We start from the raw sequence: 19,914 nt of genomic DNA on the forward strand, positions 1-19,914 counted from the left end.
CATTTTTTATATTAGAATGCACAGCCATGTTAACACTTCTCACAACACTTTGAAGTTCTTCCCCTTTTTCACTTTTAGAGATTTGTTTTTTGGGCCGGTCATTAATTGGTTTCTTTTATTAGCAGAGCTGATGATTTTCTTTGGTATGCTTATTAGAGATTAGAAAATACATAAGATCAGTTTAGCATCACTCACATACACCAATGGGGAACATTGCAATCAACGTCCACCAGATGCTCTGAAAAAACAAGAAGCTGGCAACAGTCCTCGAGTGTTTACATCCACCAGTCTTGTGTGGCTCACTCAGCTTCTACCACAGTCGCAATCCCAGTATCCTGATGCCTCTAGTAACATCTTCTTTACGAGGATCATCAGTCTCCTGGCACAACTCTGCCAATTCTTTTACAGTGTCTATTAAAAAAAAGCATAAATCTGCATTCCTGGTTTCTCACAAAATAATGAAAAAAGAAGTTGGGGGGATCCTGGTTGTCAGCAGGCAACAGGATGATGCCGACAGGGAAAGGGGAACATTTATTACCTATTGTTATGCCAGCAAAGTGCTTTCCTTAATCAACCATCATTGCCCAGGCAACATTCTGCAGCCAGGGGTATCTCATCCAACTTCTGACACCAAAACATTGTGGAAGAAACAGATACTTCAGCCAGCATTTATGAAAGAACAGGTAAACACTGTTCAGTGTATCTTAAATTATGGGTCGTGACCCAGATTAGGCCAGGGACATGTTTGTGATGGGTCACCTTATGGTTGTGTAGCAATCCTTTGCATATTCACTTCTCCTGCTGCCCAACTCCATGCAATTCACTGGAGACACATAAACCCGAGGATGACTGGGTGTGCACAACTAACAGTGGATGAATAATCACAGGGATAATGGTAATGGGGTTAAAATGGACTGGATCTGCCAGTCTAGTGGCAGGAATATTTCTTTGAATAACAAAAACCAACAGTTTTCAAGCATCTTGATTCATTTTGGAGGCCCTGTAGCCCTCGTTAGCCTGCCAGATGTCAGGCTGTGGTGGTGGTGTTGTACGTTGTATACTAAATGCAGTTTTAGTGACCACGGACAACTGGTTGATACTGAGTTTATTGTGCCGCACTGAAGAATATTTTTTCTTGTAACACTATTTTAAAGTGTTTTCATAAATCTCAATCTACTAGTAGTGTGAGGGGCATGTCTGTTAGACCATCTAGAACTGTAAGAACACAAAAAAAATGTCAAAAGGGTGGGATAAGCTTAGAGTTTTCAGCATGATGTCACTCTGTAGCATTAAACGTGTCAAACTGGATTGTTCACTGAGTTATTTATCGAAAATTTTCCTGTGTGCCATATAAAATACAAATAACGAACACAAATTACAACAATTTAGCTGTGTGACTTATCTTTTTATGCAGTTTATTGAAATGTTAAGTGAAACTGGAACTATTTAAAAAATGTATTGTAAATAGGAGTGCTCATTTGTTAAATGCTATTTAAATGTTGTGTAAGACAAAGTAAGCAAACTGCATCAATTAATTATAGTTTACCAGTGTGCTTGCCCTGTGATGGACTGGCACCCTTTTCAGCATTTATTCCTGCCTTGCACCCTATGATAACTTGGTTAGGCTCCAGCAGACCCCTCCGACCTTGTTCAGGACTAAGACTGGGTTTGAAAATAAATGACTGACTGACAATAAATACAGTATTTCTGTAGAAAAAAGAAAAACAACCACAAAGAATAAAGTATATTTTAAAAATCTAAATAAGTAAAAAAAAATAAAAAACAAAATTGCTGAGTATCTATTCTGTGTCCAAACTATTGCCCTGGATGCCTACAGACTAAATTTTGACTTCTTAGAGCCTTTCTCACTGTTAGCCACTCACCCTGAATTGGTGCTGCTGATTTTGGTTGCACACTCACTACAGTGGGGTCATGAAAGACTGAGGCCAAGACCTAAGTGGCTAAAGTGTCTAAACCAGAGAATCTCAGACTCTGCGTCTCACTGTGGCTGCAGGTTTTTGTTCTAACCAGCTTCGGTTTTTAATTGGACTGCTGAGCTAATTAAATGAGCTGTTTTTCCCAGATTCTGTGTTTTGGGAACAATATAGAAATTAGAACACTAAGTTTGATTAAACAAAACACAGAAAATATTAAAATATACTGAGCAATTATATGGGAATAATTATTTTTTTTCTTTTTAACAATGTTTTCAGCTTGGTTTTCATTCTATATTTCCAGGCGTTCTAATTGTTTAATTAATCCATTATTTGCTAATTAGTGGATCTGACGCTAAAGTAATTGTATCTTTTCATGATTCAGTGTTGTTTGCCTGGGTGTCTGCTCTGCTCGATAATAATTGTCATTATTAACAACAACATTTATTTATATAGCACATTTTCATACAAATAATGTAGCTCAAAGTGCTTTACATGATGAAGAAAAGAGAAAAAAAGACAAGTCATAAATAAAATAAGACAACACTAATTAACATAGAATAAGAGTAAGGTCCGATGGCCAGGGAGGACAGAAAAAACAAACTCCAGACAGCTGGAGAGAAAAAAAATAAAATCTGCAGGGGTTCAAGACCATGAGACCACCCAGCCCCTCTGCGCATTCCACCTAACATCAATGAAACAGTACTCTTTGTATTTAGGGTTCTCATGGAAGGACTTGATGATGATGGTCATGTAGACTTCTGGCTTTTAATCCATCAATGTAGGAACACCACGGTGCTTTGATCAGGTGGTGTTGGCGCAGGTCGCCACCACAGAAAACCGGGACAAGAAACAGAAGAGAGAGTAGTACGGTTAGTACAGATTTTAGAGCCACCATGAATAGTTATGATAATAAATTGAATATGCAGAGTATCAGGATTAAACTAAAATGAAGTTATGAGAAGGCAATGTTAAAGTAATGAGTTTTTAGCAGTGTTTTAAAGTGCTCCACTGTATTAGCCTGGCAAATTCCTATTGGCAGGCTATTCCAGATTTTAAGTGCATAACAGCAGAAGGCTGCCTCACCACTTCTTTAAAGGTTAGCTCTTGGAATTCTAAGCAGACACTCATTTGAGGATCTAAGGTTACAATTTGGAAAATAAGGTGTCATACATTCCGATATACAGTATAAGATAGAGCGAGATTATTTAAGGCTTTGTAAACCATAAGCAGTATTTTAAAGCCAATTCTGAATGACACAGGTAACCAGTGTAGTGACATCAAAACTGGAGAAATGTGCTCGGATTTTCTTTTCCTAGTTAGGATTCTAGCAGGTGCATTCTGCACTCGTTGCAAACGATTTATGTGTTTTTTGGGTAGTACTGAGAGGAGTGCGTTACAGTAATCTAGTTGACTGAAAACAAATGCGTGAATTGATTTCTCAGCATCTTTCAATGATATAAGAGGTCTAACTTTTGCTATGTTTCTTAAGTGAAAAAATGCTGTCCTAGTGATCTGATTAATATGCGATTTAAAATTCAGGTTACGTACAGTCAACAGTTACCCCTAAATTCTTTACCTCAGTCTTGACCTTTAATCCTAATTCATCAAGTTTATTTCTAATAACCTCATTATATCCATTATTGCCAATCACTAAAATTTCTGTTTTCTACTATTCATCCATTTAGAAACACAAGTAAGACATTGTGTTAGTGAAACAACAGTGTCAGGGTCATCAAGTGCTATTGATAAATACAGCTGTGTGTCATCAGCATAGCTGTGGTAGCTCACGTTGAGCCCCGAGATAATCTGACCTAACAGAAGCATGTAGATTGAAAAGAGCAGCAGACCCAGGATAGAGCCTTGTGGAACACCATATCGGATATCATGTGTCTTTGAGTTTTATTTACCACAACTAACAAAGAATTTTCTACCTGCCAGGTAGGATTCAAACCAATTTAAGACACTACCAGAGAGGCCCACCCATTGACTAAGGCGATTTCTAGGAATGTTGTGATCAATGGTGTCAAATGCGGCACTCAGATCTAAGAGGATGAGAACAGATAAATGGCCTCTGTCTGCATTTACCTGCAAGCCATTTACTACTTTAACAAGTGCAGTTTCTGTACTGTTATTTGTTCTAAAACCTGACTGAAATTGATCAAGAATAGCATGTTTATTGAGATGGTTATTTAACTGCATAATGACTGCCTTCTTTCTAAAATTTTACTTAAGAAAGGCGGGTTAGAAATGGGTCTAAAATTTTCAAAAGCAGGGGGGTCCAGATTATTTTTCTTGAGTAAAGGTTTAACTACAGCAGTTTTAAGACAGTCTGGGAACACCCCCGTATCTAATGACGAGTTTACTGTGTCAAGAATACTATCAATTAGCACGCCCGATACATCTTTAAAAAAAAATGTTGGTATTGGGTGAAGGACGCAGATGGAGCGTCTCAGTTGAGAAATTATTCTATGTAAATCTATCCTGGTGAAAGAATTTAATTTGTTTATAACGGATTACTGGGGCTTGGGAGGATCCGCAGTGCTGGGGAGATATACTATATTATTTCTAATATCATTAATTTTTTGAGTGAAAAATACAGCAACAACCTCATAGGTTTCACTGGAAGTATTTTGGAGGCATTCCTTTGCATTACGTGGGTTTAAGATACAAAGAAGGTAGGAAACTGCACAGAGAATGGGTAACGTATAACGAAATAAAAAAAAGAAAGTTAAGCATTTAAATCTATAGAAAAAGAGAAATATTTCTAAATGTCTTATAAATGCAAAAATCATGCTGCTGTGCCTTTCTGAATGTAAAATAAGAGTAGAGGAAAAAAAGTACCAGCCAAATTATGTATTTGGTTGGAACAAAAACTGAATCCACATGGGCCCCCTCCCCGGATCGACTTTCAGAACCCCTGGTCTAAACAATCCGAGTCAATACAATTTTCGGTTTATCTAATCGCTATCAAGTTTCGAATGCGGTCTTCAAAAGTTCTCATTTTTCAGACTCTGTTAACACGTGCATACTTAATTGAATCAACATTGTAAAACGGGGTGGTCATTTCTACATGCTGTGACCGAAATGCATGCAAATATCCTTAAATTAAAGTCTGCAGTGTGTACTTTTGGAATGGATCAATGAATAAGACTTTAGTAGGCTTTGGAATGACCTGTCCTTCACGGAGTATAATGGTTCGCGGTGGTTTAACTGGTTGTTTTTATTGACCTGCGTCTGTATGATTGATTTTGCTTTATTTTAGTGCAGCACTTTGGCGCAGCATTTGTTGTTTTAAATGTGCTTTTATAAATAAATCTGATTGACTGACCTTAATTACGTCCGACTTGTTTGATTTTTAATTTAAAACTGTGGAGCTGAGGGGTTAATTGAACTTTGTCCCAAATATTATGGGGGCACTGTATAAAGAGCATCTCTGGTCTGTAGCCGCATTTTAAAAAATGCAAAGGTAGACACATTGAGTTACATGAGGACAAGGCAGCATGTATTGCCGGAGCAAATCTTCGCTCCCTTCCCGTTTGCAGCGAACCCGCTTACCAATGAGCGCGCATACGCACGCACGCACGCGCGTTCTCGCTGGCTGAGTCGCTTTTCGCACAGTTTGATGCAAAAGGGCCGCCGTACATTCAAACTCGCTCTTCCTGTAAGTGAGGCGAGCTATTGTGTGCCGTGGATGCCAAGAGTTTAGTTTGTTTTAACACAACCAAAAGCCAGAAGATGCAGGGGTGATATATGGGAAATACTGGTAATGCTTATCCACAATGATTTTTTTTATTTCAGAAAAAAATGATAATAATTCAGAACACTGCTGGTATTCGTTAGGCCGCTAAGCTCGGGCTTTGCCAGACTAACGGCACCCGAAGCTGAAGCAGTTTTTCGCGGCTTGATAGCGTAGGCGTTTCCTCACACCGTCCATTGAAACCACGGTTATTCATTGACCCGTTTGTTCCTTACCATTTTAATGCTGGTGTCCCGGGGAATTTTAAAAGTTTCACTGTGTTGATCTCCAGCTTTGGCACTTTATAGTTTTACTCGACCCGGCGACTCTTACAGTTACCGCTTTATAGTAAGTCAAGGAGAAAAATGCAAAAGAAAACCCATTCAACCGTGCCACGTGTAATTAAAAAAAAAATAAATAAATAGCGGTGTATAATTCTTTTGTTGTGATCATACAAAGTAAACGAATTCATCGTGAATAGTTTAGTGTATGGAATGTATTTTTAAAGACATGCAATATTTTAGCAATTGTTTTAAGTACAGTATTTTGATTCATAACTTAATTGGTATTTTTTAACCGTGCCTACTTTTTATTATGTACGTAATCATCTCAATATGAAGCAATCTCTATCTTTTAATCGTAAATCTTGAAGATTTACAAATCTCACAGTATTTGAATAATTTGATAAAATGCTAATAGTGATACAGTAGTTTGGATTTTTTTTAACCTCCAATTCTTGTGTCGGTGCTGATCTTCTTCACCTTGTTTATTTAAGTGTAGGTGGCACAGTGGTTAGTGTTGGGCAGAGACCCCTGCAGGTTTGAGGCTACAAGTCACAAGTTCACCACTGTGTTTGCGTCTGCAGGAATTTTGTTTGCGTACTTCTAACATCCTTAAAAAAATCATCTTACCTTAACATTTTAGGTTAGGTTTTTTATATTTGTAATTATCTCAATTTGAAGGCATCTCAATCTTTTAATCATACATATTCAAGATTTACAAATCACACAGTGTTTGAATAATTTGCTAAAATTCTAATAGTGGTATAGTAATTTTGGATTTTTTTAACCTCTAATTTAGATCTTGAGACAGATCATCTTCACCATGTTTACTTAAGTGTAGGTGGCACAGTGGTTAGTGTTGTTGCCTCACACCTTCAGGTTTCTCTGCTCAAGTCACAGGTTAACCACTGGAATTTTTGCGTGTGTATTTCTGACATCCCTAAAAGGGACATCTTAGTTTATCAAAAGCAACAACGTTGTTTAATTTTGTAGTACATTTGAATATATAAGATGTAGCTCAAAGTGCTTTAAAATGTCAAAGAAATCGTTACAACAAAAGAAACACAAATTAAAATTAGAGTAATAATAATTAGCAAATCAAATACTAAAATCAATATGCACTTGTATAAAAAAAATCTAATTCGTGTAAAGCAGAGTCGTGAAATGTAGTATTTTCCTTTAAGTGTCTAGTGATAAGTTTGATGCTATGGTCAGATGACTGGAAGGGCAGAAAAAAATCTCTAGGGGCTAGATGCTGGAGACAAAAGAATCTGCAAGTGTTTTAACAAATCCCCAATCCCCCACTGGGCATTCTTCTTAACAAAAATGTACTTAAGTTGTTTGTCTGTGTTTTTTAGGCTCTGTCCTAGAAGACCTGATGTAGTGGGTCTTGTGGATATTTAGGGTATCTGCTTTCATTCAAGCATCAAAAACAGCTGCACACTGCTTTGACCAGGTGGTGGTGGTGGTTGTGTTTAAAAATTAGAAGAGATGGCAGAGACAAGTAGATGGTCTGAATTAGCATATGCCGACTTAATTGAGAGTGTTCATAAGAAATGTATTGATTTACTTCATGAGGTGGAAGTATATAATAAACAAGAATAGTTGTAGCGGGGATTTTAAAATGTGTTCTTCAGTTTAAATATTTATAAAGTCTTAAGTATTTTTGATTGTAATAGAAATCTTCCAGTTTTTACCCTGATAGAGGTCCATAGGAGGCCAGATCCCTAGTACAGGATCAAACATAGCATCAAATTCATAATCACTGACCTTGAAGTAGTCTAAAACGCTACTCCACATGCTTATGTTTGAAATTTGTCATTTTTTAACCTTCTGGGAGCAGCTCTTAGGGGGCTAAAAAATCCAAATATAAAAAATATGGTCATATTTGTGATCAACAACCTCAAATAGCACACTCCACATATTACCAATTACCATTTTTATTCAAATTTATTGAAAAGGATTAACTTTGACCCCTCATGTCTCATTAGTGGGCGAACCCCTGGGGTCGGTTGATGTGGCATGCACAACTTCAAGGCAGGGAGTGTGGTGTAGTGGTTAAGGCTTTAGACTTCAAACCCCAAGGTTGTGCATTCAAGTTCCGCTACTGACACTGTGTGACCATGAGCAAGTAACTCGAACTGTCTGTGCTCCACTTTAAAAACCAGAAGAAATGTAACCAAATGTATCATAAATGTTATAAGTTGCCTTGCATAAAGCCGTCCGTCAAATAAGTAAATGCAAGTCATTCTGATCATTTTTGCTTTAGACACTTGTTTTACTCTATCATAAGGGTGTAATTTCCTGCAGAAAATAGGGTGAAACAATTGCTTACAAATTAGGGATTTTTTCTGTTCTAAACAGAAGGTAGGTAGGAATCCCAAAAAGCTTGACATCTTTTGTAACTAGACATCAAGACAAGTCAAAGAAAATATCATATGTGGGGGATTTTCCATACCCGGGAGTTTTGAAGCACCGGACAGAATTAACTGAACTGACTTAAAAACATTTATAATAATCTTTATGAACACAATAAATCAATACACACATAAAATAGATATATAATTATTAGAAAAGTAGAGTCCTTATTTGTAGTATCTTTTTTTTTTTTTTTTTTAAGTCTCTAATGGTGAGTCAGATGTTAGGTCAGAGGGCTGAAAAAAAATAAAAAGAAAACGGTATGTTGTGGGGGGGGGAAGCAAAATATGCATGGATTCCAAGGCCAAAAGACTGCCAAACCCCCACTGGGAATTTTACCAAACATAAATGTATGTACTTAAGTCATTCTGTCCTAGAAGATTCGATGCAGTGGGTCTTGTGGATAGTTGAGGGGATCCACATTTATTCCAACATCACGGGCAGCTGCACAGTACTTTAAGTACGGGTGGTGGTGGCCCAAAACATGACCACAAAAAAAAAAAAAAACAGGAAAGAATACAAAGAAAAGTAGAGATTCCTAGTAAAAAGCCTAATGATTTAAAGTTTAGGTCCGAGCCCATGATTACAGCTAAATGCTTTACTTCTGCCTTGATTTTTAATGCTGAGGGATCAAGTTTACTTCTAAGACTTTCACTATTCATTTTTTTGTCAAGAACTAAGACTTCAGATTAGCTGCCCTAAAGTGATTGATTTGATTGAATGTGGCTGTGCCTTGGGATTCTGTCTACAGTTAGGCTTCTGTTCCCCACATATGTGCTATGGAAACTCATTTCCAGTTGTCCATTGTCCAACCCTGCTTTATACTGAGCAGGGTCACAGGGAAGCTGCAGTATATATTTATTTGTGTTGCATGTTTAATTGTTAAATGTAAATCATAAACGGTGTACTGTTTTAAAGATGGACTGTCTGTATGAACTATTGGTTTACAGTGAAAGTATAAAATCAGTATTTGAATTTAACATATTTTTAAATCTTAATCCCATTGTGTGAATTTGAGGATAAGCATTTTAACTAGAAATGTGTTTTTGTCCATGATTTAAGATTAGTAACAGAAATTGCCTAAAAATGGTAATACTTATGATCTGAAAAAATACATATTAGGATTTTCCAGGTGTGGTGTAATTGTCAGAATATTGATGAGTTTAATGTTAGCTTTCAGAAATTGATTTGTTGACACTGTCCACAGACAATTTTTTTTATTTTTAAATATACGTATTACCTATCCTTCTTCAATAGAAAGAATATTTTGAAACACACTCAAGTCCTGGAACAGCGCAGAATTAACTAGGGGTTAGTTGAAGGACTGTACACTTTTAGAGGAGAAATGGGTCACACTGTACAGAAAACTGACATTTTGTAATTTCCTGACACATACCAGGAAAACATTAATGCTTTTAAAAATGCACAACATTGTGCCATTTTTTTATTTTATGATTAGATTATTTATTGGTCTCAACCAAATTTGTAGTGATATATTGATAATTCAAAACCATGGAATGCTAGTTTGACAGTGGATAAGGGTTGGGGAAAACCCAGACTGGCAGCTGGACAGTCCTTGTGTATTGTAGTTCTGAACATACAGGAATAGTGAGAATGGAGACTTAGGAGCCATAAATTCTCTGGGAGCAACCCACCAAAACATGCCATGGAGGGTTACCGCCTTGATATATCCAGATGGTCATAAGAACATAGTACTTAGGAGAAGTTGTACTTTGTTTTCTTATGCAGACATAAGCAGCCAGGATTTTTTTTAAGATGTGTCAGAGTAGAGAGTATGCATATTTCATGGAATTCCAGGGAGTATTGTAACTTGGTAGCCATGGGAATTTGAGTAAAGTTCATTGGCAGAGTTTGTAAGAAGGTGAAAGGGAAATGAATGGGAGGTGAAAAGGAGGGAGAGTATTTTATGGCAGTGCCAGAAGGTAAAATAAAAAAGATGGAAGACACTCTTTCTATTTGAGTAGACAGGGTGAAAACACTATAAACAAAGCCAGAGAGTTGTAGAATTTTGCTTTCTCTTATTTTCATTTTATACACTCCTGCATTTTTTTGTCACTTAAATTCCTGAAATTTGGAAAGACACAAGGTGGCTGTTCTGTAAACCATGCTTGTTTGCTTATTATTATTTAGTAGAAAGCACTTACTTTGCAAGTTTTTTATGTTGTATATTAATTTGTATTTTTTGTTTTATTTCAGGGTACAATGAGTGATATACGCCATTCCCTCCTACGTCGAGATGCTCTCAGTGCTGCAAAAGAAGTTCTTTATCACTTGGATATTTACTTGAGTAGTCAGCTTCAAAATGTCACAGTGCCAGTTGTAGACAAAGGGACGATTGAACTTGTGGATGAATTCATATTTCATGTTCCTAAGGAACGTAGTGTTCAGCCAAAGGTAAAGTTGATTTTCATGTTTAATATAACGTAGCTACTTTGTAAAAGCCATTTTTGCTAAAATCATAGATCAGAGTTAGAGAGCTAGATTGCAAATCTAATTTGTCTGAGGTTTTCTGAAATGTCAAATTGATAGTAAATGGATGTTGCTAGTTTGAAAATGATAGATTTCATTATTTTGTGTTGTACATCTTAAAATGATTTCTTTCCGTGGGTATCTTTAAAGTTCGTAGGTTTCCTGTTTATACTCCATTACTCAGCGTTTTGTCAAGTTCAGTTGACCTCTGTAAAAGCTGTTTGCAACTTTGTAGCAGTTTCTAGTTAACTTGGATATGTATCTATCATTATATATTCTGCGTATATTGTCAGGGATCTATCATGGCTGGATAATATAAATGACAATTTAGCCTTCTGTTCATATATTAATGTTCCCTTTATTTGGGGAAAAAAATAATAATACTTATGATATGGACTAGAATTCATCTAAAAAGATATAAAGTCCTGAAACATTGTACTTGTACTTCACTAGTTTAACTATTATTTTTCCCCCACCTCAAAGAGGTTGAACTCCTTACAGGAACTCCAGTTATTGGAAATAATGTGCAGTTATTTCCAGGAACAGAGCAAAGATGCAGTTCGACAGATCATCTTTTCTACACTGTTCAGCCCCCAGGGGAACAAGACTGATGACAACAGAATGGCCATGCTTGGCAAATTGGTTTCTATGGCCGTGGCTGTCTGCAGGGTGCCCATTTTAGAATGTGCTGCTTCCTGGTTTCAGGTAACATGGTTTAAGGAAAGATATCAGCATAAATATCTAACTTTACTATTATTATGATTATTTTTTTTTTTTAGTTTTAATACAAATGGTTTATCACATACCCTCTAAATAAGGTTTTATTATGTTTCATTGTTTGCTTAAGGAATGTATTAATGTCTTTGTTTCCAGGTACCTCTTTACCTGAGAGTGCTTAAACCTTATTTGTGTAAATTCTTTAGAAGGCTTTGGTTTTCTTTCACAATTAAAATAAATGCTTTTATTTATTGTGTATGTATGCATTTTAACATGAATATTTTTTCTCTTTTTAAAGAGAACCCATGCTGTCTATTGTGTGAGACTTGCCAGAGTCTTGGTAGACGATTACTGCAGTCTTGTTCCAGGGTCTGTTCAGACTCTAAAGCAAATAATCAGTGTCAGCTCTAGGTTTTGCTGTCAGTTCATTAGTGCTGTTACTGCACTATACGACTTATCAACAGGTACTGTAAAATTGTGTGACATTATTAAGATCCTGTCGATACTAGTATAGTATGAGTTTTATAAAATAGTAACTAATTTGTATTTCTTGATTCATTGCATTTCACCCAATTAGGTATTCATTAGAGACAATAGTATGTTTCTGCTTTCTGCCTTTAAACTCTGAGTTAATATCAAACACACCAGGACATGATACATGCTTAATGTAAACATAGCAGTCAAATATGTTTCTCCCAAGTTTGATTTTATTTAAATATATTTCCCCAGATAGTTTGTATAGGTTCCACTTAGCTATGTCACTTTGTGGAGTTTGCACCATCTACCTTTGTCTTAGTGGATCTTCTGTGAATAGCCAAGTTTCCTTCTGCATTTTAAAAGTGATGTGTTAGTTCAGCCGCTCATATTAAATTAACTTATTATTATTCCTATTTTGTGTGGATGACTGTTTCTTGATATGATTTGGCATACTGTCCAGGGCTGGTTATTGTACAGACAGGTCAAGGCTTTTCATTTTGCAGCCCTGTAATGGGAAATTTAATTAAAAAAATAAGTAGTAAGTTATAAATTCAAATAGTTTTATTCTGAAAGTGTCACAATTTTATGTGGCAAAGGTAGTTCTAAATTATAATTTAATAGTTTGAAAGTAGTACCAATATAGATTAGAACACCCCCATTTTATGCTATTACCATGATGAAAGCTTTCACAAAGAGGATTAACGTATTATGGTTAAACAGGTTAGCATGAGCAATGCCAGATGTTTGTCTCCCTACTTTAACTATAAGAGTGACTTTCTTAGACAAAATTGTTCAGATGTCTTGTTTCAGTTTGTTTAATATTTTGATGTAAATAGTTTGAGCACATTTGAAACATTTTTACCTACTTCTTATGAACATTGTAGAAGTAGAAAATATTGTTAATTCATAAAGAATATGTTTTGATTTCATAAAAATAAGTTAATGGTTTCTCTTCAAACAATTTCTGTTTATCTGCAGATGACTTGATCCCTCCATATGAACTACTGGAGATGGTTGTCACCTGGATTTTTGATGACCCCAGATTAATTCTTGTTACATTTCTTAACACCCCAATAACGGCAAGTCTTCCACTAGGAAGCTTGGAACTAACCCCTTTGCCTGGCCTTGTACGCTGGTGTGTAAAGTCACCGTTGGCTTACAAAAGGAACAGAAAACCCACTCTCACAAATGGCCATGTCCATAAACTCGCAAAAGAATGTGAAGTGGACAGGGATTCACAGCCTCTTTATTCAAAGCTCCATCTGAGTGTTCTTCAGGTATTTGTGATGCTGCAGGCGCATTTAACGGAAAAGAATATGTATGGTCGCCTTGGACTGCTCATGTTTGATCATGTGGTCCAATTTGTAGAGGAACTTAATAGGTTGATTGATGAACTTAATCCTCTCAATGTCACAAAGGAAACTGAACTTTCTTTGGATAGGCTTGCACAAGCTTTGCAAGTTTCCATGGCATCAGGAGCCCTGCTATGTACCAGAGGTAGGTTAAACATTTAAATATAATTATATTTTTGGGAAAGTTTTCTTCTGCATGCAAGGAAATTGTGGAAGACCTCCAAGATGTACATTTTTTTTAAGCGCTGCCATATTTTCAGTATTTGACCATTATTTCCAAACACGAAAGCCTATTATGAGGGAAAAAGTATACTGTATTCTTCTGAACATTTTGGCTATTAAATAGTAACTATTAACAATAACTTGTGTATACTGTAGTTATAAGATACAGTTTATCTTCAGCCATTTGAGTAGTCCATAGTTTAAGCATATACTTTCACAAAAAGCTGTTGTTGACAAGTGATGGTCATTCCGCTTTCCAAAGTAGTGATCCTTACGTAAACTACTGGCCATTGGAAGTATCATGGTTTAGGGTGTGTGTCTGTGTTTACAGCTATCACATCTGAAGTTTGGAGGAAATGTGGGAAAAAGCATATTTCTAATCCTAAGCAATAAAAAGTTTTATAAAATTCTTTATTATGGTTTTAATCATTCAAATTCAGAATTGAATTGGTTTGCAATTCACATAATTTGCTTCTAAAAAAAGTGATTGCAAAAATTCCTTTACAATATTCCATATAAAGAATCTGGCCACTTGCTGTTTACTGTATACTACGATAAATGCTGAAAAAATGCGGTTCTTTTATAAGACTTTTTTTTTTTCCTAAGGGGTTATGTATATAAAATGTGTTGAATATAGATCCAGACGTTTCTCAACATCTTAAGTCATTTCTGTTTTATAGCATCCTTGATAATTTAATATAATATTTTAAAATTTAGAAACAGACCAGTTTCCTTTGGTGTACATTCTTTTATTACTTAAGATCCCATTTTTCATTTTAATATGCAAAATATGGTTTTGAAATTGAATGGTGTGCCTAAAGATAATTTTTTCACATAAATTGATTTGTAATTCTTAAATAACAGTATGCTAAGTGTCAGGAATAGGAATCAATTCTTATTTTGGTAGTCATTAAATGTGTAATACATTTGATTATGAAATGTAAAAATGATCACTATTTCATCTCTGTTGATCCATACCTTAACTAAATAATTTTTGAAAATTGTTGAAACGGAGATTGAAGTTTGCATAGAATTTATCTTGTAAGACCAAGTGACAAAGAAAGGGAAGTTAATTTCTGGGCAGTGATGCAGTTACTGACTTTCTAAATTTGCATGTGTGTGTTCTTTTTTTTTGGCAATATTAATAATGCATTATTTAATCTTTTTTGAGTTTTTCAGTGTATTATGCACCTACTTTCTAGTTATGTTGTACCATCTTTCCGTTTTCTGAAGACACTTTTTCCATTATAGCTTTTAAGGGAGTTGAAGCCTATTCTGACAAAAGTCGGAACAACTCAGGAACCAACCCTAAATGGGATGCTAGTTTGAATTTATATACTGGCAAAGAATCTCAAAATGGGTTGAATAAAAGTTTACAATTAAATATATCTTTAAGATACCAGATTACAAAGGACCATCCATGCAGACATAGAAGGAATATGTGAGTTCCTCACAGACTTTGTTTGGATAGAGAATTGAAACCAGGCCTCTAAAGCTGTATGGGCATAGCGATAACCACAGCCACAGCCACCTTGCTGACTATTTTTCTTCCTTTTTTTCCTTTCTTCATTGGCTGTGCTTAAAATGGGATTTAAATTTGGTCATCAGTTTTAAAAAGCATATGAACAGAAAAAGAAAATGTTTCATGAAATGTCAAATGTACTTTTTCATTAGATCATTCAATTTGTTTTTTGACTACACTAAAATTATTTAAAACATACTTTATATAATTAATTCAGCATTGTAGCTTCAGTAGTGAACAAGAAAGTATGTTTTAAGGAAAATACAGTGCAGCTCAGTAAGGTGTGCTTATTTTTCTTCTCTTTAAGATTAAGAGGATGGTTATTTTAAGATTACGAAACACATTGACCTAATCTTGACATTATGACAGATCTGGGGGTTCAAATCCATCTTCTTAGCTACTTAGGCATTGACCTCACAAATTCAGTTAAAAGTCATGAAAGTTCTTTAAGGCTACCTCGTATCTGTCAAAGTTGAGACATTTGCAGGTAGACACACATGGTGTACAATTCCAAGTTGATCCGCTAATTGATGACTGGTTTGCAGTTCTATTGGTGGTTTGAGTTATGCCCCATAATGCCCTATTGAGAAAGTCCTTGCAAGATGGATACACCTTTGTTAAGGTTTTATATAATGTCAAGCTCAAATTATTTTATATACAGTATCAGATAGCGGAGAGGCTGTCTGTTAAGGGGCATGCAAACATACAGTACACTGCATTATATGTTCTGTTTTTCTTTTTTTGCTCTACAGAGGATTTGAGATCATTGTGTTCAAGGCTTCCTCATAATAAGTGAGTATTATTAGCTTGAATATGATTTGCTTGCAAGAGTTTTACCTTGACCTTTTAACTGGTTGCTTGTTTTTTTTTTTTTCTTTTTTCATAATTGAGCATTTACCCACTCATTGATACAAACTAAATTGAATTATGTATACATAAGAATTTACATGTCACCTACAGTATCTTCCAGTTGGCATGACTACATTTGGAAATAAAAAGGTATTAAAAATATTGTGTTTTGTATATTTTGACCCTCAATAATACATTATTAGTTTTTATTAAAATATTTAAATATAAATGTTTACGTGCATACAAAAACTCAACTTGAAATTTTTATACCATTGTTATTGCCTTCTCATAAACATGAAGGATGTGAAAAGTGTAAATTTAAATGAGGAGTGAAACATGATCAATGGAAAGTTGATCGGACCAATGTATCATAGTAAAATATGTTGGAGCCGATTCATGATTTAAAAGAGAGGATAGTATAGAATGATAGTCCATATGCATTTCCACTGCTAATTTTGGTCCCACTGCAAACATTCCAGCTAAGTGTTTTATCCATATTTAATTGAAGTGTTTGGTTTTTAAATTGTTACAGAAAAGAAAAATTAGAAAAATTCAAGTTTGTGTTGTACTAGGACTGTCTCTTCTCTTAAAGTTTTTTTTCTTCTGATCAGATATAGAGAATTATCAGTTTTGCATAGCAGCATCCTAAGCTGAATTCGATTATCACATTTGGCTGCAGTGTCCACATATGTTTTAATTGATTCTTGTACATTTTAAGTTAAGTCAGGCTTCAATAGTGAGAGGAGAAGAAAAGTGGCACAGCAGCGGATTCTGTTTTTCCCCCAAAATGTTTAACATGCAATTGTTATTTTACTTTTTCTTTTGTATAACAATTTCATAATTTATTGTGTAAACAGCCCTTTAATGGTATAGCAACCCAATACGAGAATATATTCACATATAATTCACATAGGTATTCATTTATTAATAGGTTTTAAATATGAAAACTTTTTATCAGTTATAATCTGACAGTGCTGCTCCAAATATAAGGGCAGGTCTCACAATGAATCACCCAAAGCTAGGGTTAATTGGGGTATTGATTGTATAGTAACTACATGTTTTTACTTTAGAGACAGGTGAGATACTTGATCTGTTTCTACCATTAGAATGGGTTTCATTGGGAGCAATTGTCAGTACAGTAGTTTAACACTTTTAACTATACAGGCATGATTTCAACTTTAGGTTCAGTCAAATAAAAAAGGAGTAATACATTATAATATGTTGTACAGTTGAACCACAATACTTAAATAATATATTACAAAGCATTAAAAATCATATTTAATTGCAACCTAATGTATATGTACTTCCTGATTAAAAATTATAGGCTGATATGCAAGCTCTAATTTCTGATTTTTGCTAATGATTGATGTTTTTAACATTTTATAAGGAGTAATGAATTACCATTAAACCAAATGATGTGAAAGACTGGTTCATGATATGCGGCAAGCTTAATACCTGATACAAAGTGATTTTGTTATGCTCAAAAGATGTCTCTGAAGAATTTTTTTTTCCCCCCCAACAGCCTACTTCAGCTGGTTCTGTCTGGTCCTGTCCAACAGCCTCCTCCACATACTGGACTTCCTCCTGGATTTTACCCACATATCCATACTCCTCCATTAGGCTACCCTTCTCGTCCTGCACACACAGCACACTCGACACTCCCTGTACATCCCACTCACAACACACGCACTTCTCTTCCTGTGCAGACCTTCCTACCAGGTATGGCCTTTCCGTATAGGCCTATCCGTTAGGAGCATTGAGACATATGGCACTGTAAATTTTCCAGAAGTTTTGGAAGATTTAATTATAAAATGTGTTCATGCAAGCTAACAGCATATTCTTGTCATTTTGTTACTGTAATGGCCTTTGAAGGTAAATAAAAAAACTGTTAATTGCTGCTATTTGTTTTGTTGAAAATACCGAAGAAGGTTACATTTTTTACATTTTTAAAATTTGTATTGTTTAAACTTTCAAAATAATGAACTCTGTGGTATAAATTAGTGCTGTTATACAGCAGGCAAATTTAACAAGTAGTCAAATTATTTTAACCCTTGAAAACAGTAACATTTGAGGAAGAGAGAGACAAAATCTCAGTGAAACATTCAGTTGATAATGGATGACTGCACAGTTAAATATGTGTGACTTTTGGTGCATCAATCATTTATGTTAACAGTGGAAATTTTTAAAATAATTGAAACCTAGTCTGGTATAAATTAATTTCCCACTGAATGTTTGTTGATTCATTAGGAAATGTGTTTCTACATTGGTCTGACACAGGTGTATATTTGATAATTTCAAGTTCATTTTATGAGTGGAGACTAAATATTTTGACAAGAACTCGATATTGAAACAGATGAGGTTGGTTTTCAAACTTATGGTGTTTTGATCGAGGTGTTTTAATGCTATGAGGGTGAAATGTAGTCAAGAACATTAACAATAACTGTTACGCTTGTATTTGTTATAAGAAAATGTAAAAAGCATTGGTGATCACACTGTGCATTAAGCTGATTAAGGAAATGTGAAGTTTGATACTTTTAAGTCTTTTTTTCCCCCTGTGAAGTTTGTTCTCAGGACACTGCAAAAATCATGCATTTAAAAATTAATATTACATTTCTGTAATTTCTGGAATTTTTTAATTTTGCATTCTCAATGTCTGGCCTCATTTTCATAAAACATCAACCAAAGAATTGCAGTTTGCATTTATTTAGGTTTACATAGCTCTTACTCCTGTAATAAATTTTTATTATAAATATCCATTTGTCTTAGGAAATGAATGCTGTTAATTGTATGTGTAAAATACTTTAGCAAGGAACTTTTTTCAGATTTTGTTTTCCTCTTCTCAAATGAGACTGTCTGCATGGAAAAATCCAGTGCTCGGATAATTTATAGAGTGCAGAGCTGAATATTGCGGTAATAAATGGCTTCTACATGATGTGCAGATTTTATCACTATTTTTATTCAGCAGATATATTGTATTGACAGTGAATAAAATGATCACACGCTCCCCTTTTTCTATTTGCCATTTCTGGGGAGGTTGTAATAAATTTATATACTAAATATACTGGTGTGCCTTCTCATTTGTTTTATTATTGCTTTATTTCCTTTATAGAAATTGCCATAACATCTTGTTTTAATTGTTCTGGCAGCTAGGGTCCAGTTTATTACAGATGCTGCCACAACTTGTCATCTTTCCTGTGATATCTTCTTATTCAGTAGGTATTAAGAAATGTACATAAGTTTTCAAGGCGGTCTGAACAGCTTCTCTAGTAAGGCCTTGTTTCTGATTGGATAAAAGAATAAATAAAATGGTGGTCTCAAATTGCAAAGCCTTGTCTATTAGTACCATTACATTATGTTTCTCACAGCTGTGAAATTAAAATAATTAAACTTATACTGTATCATTTGTACAAGATGAATGAAAATTGTATTGTAACTATTGACTTTATTCCAATAAATCAAATTTACTTAATTCCATTATACAGAAAAATATTGAAAAACATCATTTAACTTCCAAAAACTTGAAATGTAACAGCATTTTAGCTATAGTTTAACAAAAATTAACACAGTATGTGGCACTTTACCATTTGTACTGTTACTTTCCAAATAAGCAGCTGTTTCATATTAGTCAACCTCCATGTAACAAACCGTTTTCAAACCCATTAACTAATGTCAGAATTGCTGGGAAACTGAAAGTTATTTTTACTGTAGATAACAGTGAATCTGAGAGAATAGAAATAAAAAAATTAGAAGTACATTTTGCACTTTGGCTTCATTGGAGAGCTTTGGAAGTACTTGCAATTTAGAACATTTTAGTTTTTACAGAGTTACTCTGTAATATGTTTTATTTGGTGTCCCTTTTTACCCATATAGGGTTTGCTTTTTATCTTGCAGTCGTGTTGCTTTCTCTTCAAGC

General features: G+C 34.9%; 1 protein-coding gene across 2 annotated transcripts; it reads left to right on the forward strand.

Annotated features, from left to right (window-relative positions):
* The first annotated feature begins 5,541 nt into the window (after positions 1–5,541).
* On the forward strand, positions 5,542–19,060 carry c13h7orf26 (chromosome 13 C7orf26 homolog). Of its 2 annotated transcripts, none has more exons than XM_039774908.1 (7): positions 5,542–5,598; positions 10,590–10,787; positions 11,346–11,567; positions 11,878–12,043; positions 13,035–13,553; positions 15,905–15,944; positions 17,524–19,060. In XM_039774908.1, exons 1-7 carry the CDS (start codon positions 5,560–5,562, stop codon positions 17,750–17,752), a joined length of 1,413 nt encoding a protein of 470 aa, XP_039630842.1. In that variant the 5' UTR covers positions 5,542–5,559; the 3' UTR covers positions 17,753–19,060. The 2 variants fall into 2 exon arrangements, with proteins under 2 accessions (XP_039630842.1, XP_039630843.1); XM_039774909.1 differs by having other exon boundaries at positions 5,548–5,700.
* Positions 19,061–19,914: the final 854 nt, after the last annotated feature.

Source organism: Polypterus senegalus, chromosome 13 (genome assembly GCF_016835505.1).
Source record: "Polypterus senegalus isolate Bchr_013 chromosome 13, ASM1683550v1, whole genome shotgun sequence".
In the NCBI taxonomy this organism is placed as follows: Eukaryota; Metazoa; Chordata; class Cladistia; order Polypteriformes; family Polypteridae; genus Polypterus; species Polypterus senegalus.

Excerpts from the sequence above, each read along its gene's own strand:
- c13h7orf26 (XM_039774908.1), top strand. The coding sequence starts at position 5,560 with ATGCAAAAGGGCCGCCGTACATTCAAACTCGCTCTTCCT. Across the intron at positions 5,599-10,589 it reads CATTCAAACTCGCTCTTCCT|GGTACAATGAGTGATATACG; the intron begins GTAAGTGAGGCG and ends GTTTTATTTCAG. Across the intron at positions 11,568-11,877 it reads GTGCTGCTTCCTGGTTTCAG|AGAACCCATGCTGTCTATTG; the intron begins GTAACATGGTTT and ends CTCTTTTTAAAG.